Source organism: Cotesia glomerata, linkage group LG4 (genome assembly GCF_020080835.1).
Source record: "Cotesia glomerata isolate CgM1 linkage group LG4, MPM_Cglom_v2.3, whole genome shotgun sequence".
Classification (NCBI taxonomy): domain Eukaryota; kingdom Metazoa; phylum Arthropoda; class Insecta; order Hymenoptera; family Braconidae; genus Cotesia; species Cotesia glomerata.
In genome coordinates, this window is record NC_058161.1 from 20,269,769 (window position 1) to 20,274,835 (window position 5,067).

The window sequence follows — 5,067 nt, forward strand, 5'->3', positions numbered from 1 at the left end:
ATAGAAGGTATTACATTATGTACCTAATTCACTTACAAGTAGGCAACAACGTTATTCTGCTCCAGCATATAAATAACAAAAGAACCACGTTGAAAGATTGCATGATGATATCTTATTACAGCAGTGTATTTTATAGAGTGAGTTCCATTTCATTAAGATATTTTTGGCTGAGTCTCATTTTCGCTCACTTATAGTCAACCCAAAACTAATATTGCACTTGTCTTTTAATTTTATTTTAAAAGCACCAATGGATCCACACTTAAAGCTAGCTCGTATTATACCAGTACTTTTTTGGTGTGAATCATAGGATATAAAGGTAAGCCTCATTAATTAATGAAGTAAATAAAAAGTTAATAGTCACATTCTGCGAACACCCTTAATACTACAGCGGTAAATGCCTAAAGCTTGCGATAAATTTATGAACATAACTATAAGGTGATAAAATATCTCATAGCTAAACCATAAACTATACCATACAGAGACTAAAATTTTGACAATCTACTCTCTTCGTGTGGATCTCAAATTTTTGGTTTAATGATAATGACTTTTAGTACTTTAGAGAAGCTTTTTACGCGCTCTCCTAAATACTTTTCAGAGCACGCCACTTATTTTAATGTAGAAAAAATTATAAAAAATTTTATTACATTTCTCAAGGCTATTTTCAACTGAAAATATCAAAACACGGAGAAATTATAGTTGATGGCTTAGAAAAATAATAGCAAATCGAATGTTATTAAATTTATCAGCGAAAGTGGACCATTGAATAGACGCTTGCGTGATGTTAATAGTACATTAAGATACGAGTGGCTTAAATGAGCGATTTTGAGACGACGTAAAGTTAGCGCACGAGCGAAGCGAGTGCGCTAACATGCCGTGAATGATCGCTCATTTAAGCCACGAGTATCTTACACTATTTTGTAGCACCAGTATCCTAAATTCGTCTTCAGTTTTATTTAAATTTAAATATAAAAATTAATTAAGGAAAAGCAAAAATAGTATATCATGCATAGCAGGACCGCAAGCATTCCAAATATATAAAATTTAGAATGCTAAAATAAATAATGCTTAAGTGCGCAAACTTGCCCTACATGACTCTATTTACCTAATTTCATTACATTATCCCGCATAAAACTGTTAATAGACAACCGAAAATTATACCCGTGTATACGTTGTTTATTTCACGATGACGTCATTTGGGTTTTGCCCATTTTGAATCATGTCACAGGTCACAGTTTGTTTATCTTCACTGAGTTAGTTTCACAATGTTATTATTATCGACGCATGATCAGGTTATCGGGGTGATTTTGATAGCTGGAATGACTTATAAAAATAACTCCCGGCAATTCAGTAGCTCTTTTGAATTGCTCTAGTAAACAGCTCCGGCATTGAGGTAACTATTCCTCATAATTTTCCGTGCATTTGTGTATTAGCTTGATGTGTTTATTTAGACGTTTAACTGAAATTTTTAAAACAGTTTTTAGAATAAAAAAATGAGCGAATACCAATATTTGACTTCGGAAATCCAAGTGCCGAAAGAATGGCCGGTGAACATTGCACGACAATTATTTGAACATCTTGTTAAAAATGCAACGATACGTCATCGAAAAGGTCAGCAAGTCGTCGTTACCATAGAAAACGTATCGGCAGTAGTTACCAAATTTAAAAACAAGCCGGGATATATTTTAGAAAAAATAGAAGAAATGTAAGTGTCCTTTTTTTTTTTGTTTACTTATCAGATTTTACATTCTATTTTTCGTAACAATTAAACTTTATTTTTAGAAAAGATGAAAGTACGTACAAAATAGATCTTATTTTTCCGGCGAAAGTTGTGATTTTGCCGCTCAAACCTGGCGGGATTCATCGAAGGGAAGAAGAGTCAATGTAAGTATTTAAAATTTTATTGATTAGTTTTATTATTTTTGGCTTGCAAAAATATAAGTTAGTTATTATGATTTATTTTTTATCTTTCAGACAATGTTTGCCGATTATTTTAAAATCTGATCACTTTATTTCGTCCATGCTTGTGTTGAATCCTAAATTACACCAAGTTATCACGGTCGAACCAAACATGGAAAAGTAAGTATTTTATCTATACAAATTCCCTTACTTTTATTTATTTATTTATTTATTTATTGCAGTCCCAACAACCTAATGGCAAATAACAGGGTCACTTTATAGTGTAATGATACAAAATTATAGTAAAGAGTTTACAATAAAAATGTTAATTATAACTAGCAACATTGCAGTCACTATGTGACTGCCGTGACTTGTGAACTATAAATAAATAAAATTTTGCTTCATTAAGGAAGTACTTTCGCTCCAGTTGAGTCATAACAACTGTAGTAGTAAATTTTAAATAAATTAAAATACAAAACCCATAAAAATTCCTAAAATTAAAAAATAAATAGTATATGAGGCATTAATCGTTGAAATTTTGAAAATTAAAAAAAAAAATAGTTAAATACAAAAATTAATTTGACTGTTGTAAATCAGCTGTTAGTAACCTATCCGTGATTTGACAACGCTTTATTTCGGTTGTTTACATTTTTATTTGCACAATATAACCTTAACCGTGTTTAACTTTTTGCAGTCAGTGTAAATAAATAAATTAATTAAAAATGTTTAGTCACAAAACCATAACATTCTAATGTCTCATGGCAGGAATGCTAGTATTTTTTAATTATTGTTTTATTTTTCAATTATGAATTATGAAAATTTGCTAACAATAAATTAACTAATAAGTATGCATGAAAAACATAAGCGCGTTAAAGTTTAGTTTGAATTTATTGAATGATCTGAAGCTCGCGCGCTACGCAACGTTGCCAAATCTTTTGACTCCATTTTATAGTAAGTAACTTGAGAATTCTTTGTGATTTTTAAATATTAATTTCTCAATAAATATCTCGGTAACTGATATATTTTATTGCAAAAAAAGAAACCTGAATATTTCGAAAATCTGATTTTTAGTTTTTTTTTACTTCATCTAATCCATGACTGATAGTATAATTCGAGAAATACTGCAAACGTCTGATTTTTTCGTAAGACTCTGAACAAATACTAACATTTAAAAATTTTATTTTTTCAAAAATTTGTCCGGTAAAGTATAATTTAAACCTCACTATAAGATAAATAAGGACCTTAACTATTAGAAAAAAATTAAATTTACTCATAATCTAATATTTTTTATTTTAAATTGGCGGCGAAAGGACCTCCTTAAATAATAACTTTTGTTAAATTGCACTGTACTTCTTTAATCATTGACGTTTTTAAAGATATAAACTCATTCCGATGTTACACTCACCAAGAGCTTTCATTTGGGTACCTACATGCATTTTTGATATATTTTCCATATATACATATATATATATATATGAATAATAAAGTAAATGTGATTGACACATTTTAAATTATTTTCACAGAATTCTAAAGCTTAAAGGCATCACAGGTCCCGAAAAATACAATTATGGTTTTCAAACAACGTACACAATTCGAAAGATCAAGTGTCTTGACGATAACGTGTAAGTATAAACATTATGTTAGATAACGTTCGAAACTAAGCAATATTTCAAGATATAAATGTTGCAATATTGTTTTTTCGGAGGAGTTTTTTTTTTAATAAAAAGAACGTTTTAATACTACCTTTAAATTTTCAGACGTGATATCGAACCGACTCCTTCTACGTCGGCAGAACCGTCTACGTCAGCAGGATCGTCTACGTCAGCAGGTCCTTCGACGTCTCAGGAGCAGATTACAGACGATGAATGGAATATTATGACTTATGATAAACTGTCACCGCACAAGTAAGTTGTTATACACTGAAAGAAAAGTGCATAAGCTTAATTATAACGTCACAAGTATAAAAACTCAGTTTTGGAATCTGTATTTAAGGAAGTTCGAGCGTAACTAATGAGTCAAAATAATGTTAAAATTTTTTTATAATTTTAGTCTTCCCAATATTCGTGAAAATTCTTTATTTTAATTTAAAATAATTTAAACAATTTAATAATTGATGATTTTTACTTACTTAATAAAGTAAAGTAATAAAATGACTTAGGTATTTATCACTTGCCGGAATAAATAAACAGATTTGGCGATAGCAAGCTTGGTTGTACTTATAACCTGAGACGTGGATGAGTGTGTGAGTTAAAAATTTCTCTCTCTGTAACTATATTTCTATCTTTTTGTTTTTTCTCAGCTGTTGACGCGATGTTGTTAAATCTTTATTCGAATAAATGGCTGACGATAAACCAGTTACAAACATAAAATTTGACTTTAAATATTTCAAAAATTATATCGGTAATGTATTTTTATTAAATTGTTTTTATATTTTGCAATAATCTAAGTTTCTTGTGTATAGTTTTTTATCCGTTAAAGTTGGAAGGTTAATATTGAAAAAAATAATTAAAGTCTCGACAAAACGTTTGTCCGCCATAAGAGCCCGTGTATAAGATGATAAAATATCTGATTTTTAAAATTTAATATCTAAGTAACTAAAACAGTGAATTTTTTTTTAATTTTGGGATTAGATGAATTACGTATTCATTTATACGTATACTTAATTTCAAAGCTCAAAGTTGGAAATTATTTTTTACATTAGATTCACTCGAACCTTCTTAAGCTACTATTGATAAATAGTTATATCATCTTTATTTTAATAAATATATTTCTGTTATCCTGTTAAACAAAAAATTATTCGACTGAAAGGTTGTTACGAACAATGTCTCAGATGGCATCGCTGGTAGAGTCCTTGGTGCGTAACCAAAAGATCCGGGTTCGATTCCCGACTGGGGCTGTCCGAATTATTTTTTCTATCGGTTATAAACAACGGTAGTTACTTTTAATACATTGTTTTTACTTTTTCGAAAAAAATATGTTTGTTATATCCTAATTATTGTAATGTACTTTCATTACAGACAATTCCGGTGCAGCTGGAAGGCTGCAAGCCCTTGGATTTGTTATTTAGTAAATATCGTTTTTATTATATTGTTGATTTATTTGTGCGTAATCTTAACCATAAACTATGAAAGATTTTGAATTAGTCTTAATAAAACCTGCAATGATAATTTA

The 5,067-nt window shown here is 29.5% G+C and overlaps 1 protein-coding gene across 3 annotated transcripts; it reads left to right on the top strand.

Annotated features, from left to right (window-relative positions):
• The first annotated feature begins 1,278 nt into the window (after positions 1–1,278).
• On the top strand, positions 1,279–5,067 carry LOC123263846. 3 transcript variants are annotated; one of them, XM_044726879.1, is made up of 8 exons: positions 1,279–1,390; positions 1,475–1,702; positions 1,780–1,881; positions 1,972–2,076; positions 3,420–3,518; positions 3,654–3,800; positions 4,705–4,827; positions 4,914–5,067. In XM_044726879.1, exons 2-8 carry the CDS (start codon positions 1,491–1,493, stop codon positions 5,032–5,034), a joined length of 909 nt encoding a protein of 302 aa, XP_044582814.1. In that variant the 5' UTR covers positions 1,279–1,390; positions 1,475–1,490; the 3' UTR covers positions 5,035–5,067. The 3 variants fall into 3 exon arrangements, with proteins under 3 accessions (XP_044582814.1, XP_044582816.1, XP_044582817.1); XM_044726881.1 differs by lacking the exon at positions 4,705–4,827 and having other exon boundaries at positions 1,342–1,702; XM_044726882.1 differs by lacking the exon at positions 4,914–5,067 and having other exon boundaries at positions 1,344–1,702; positions 4,727–4,826.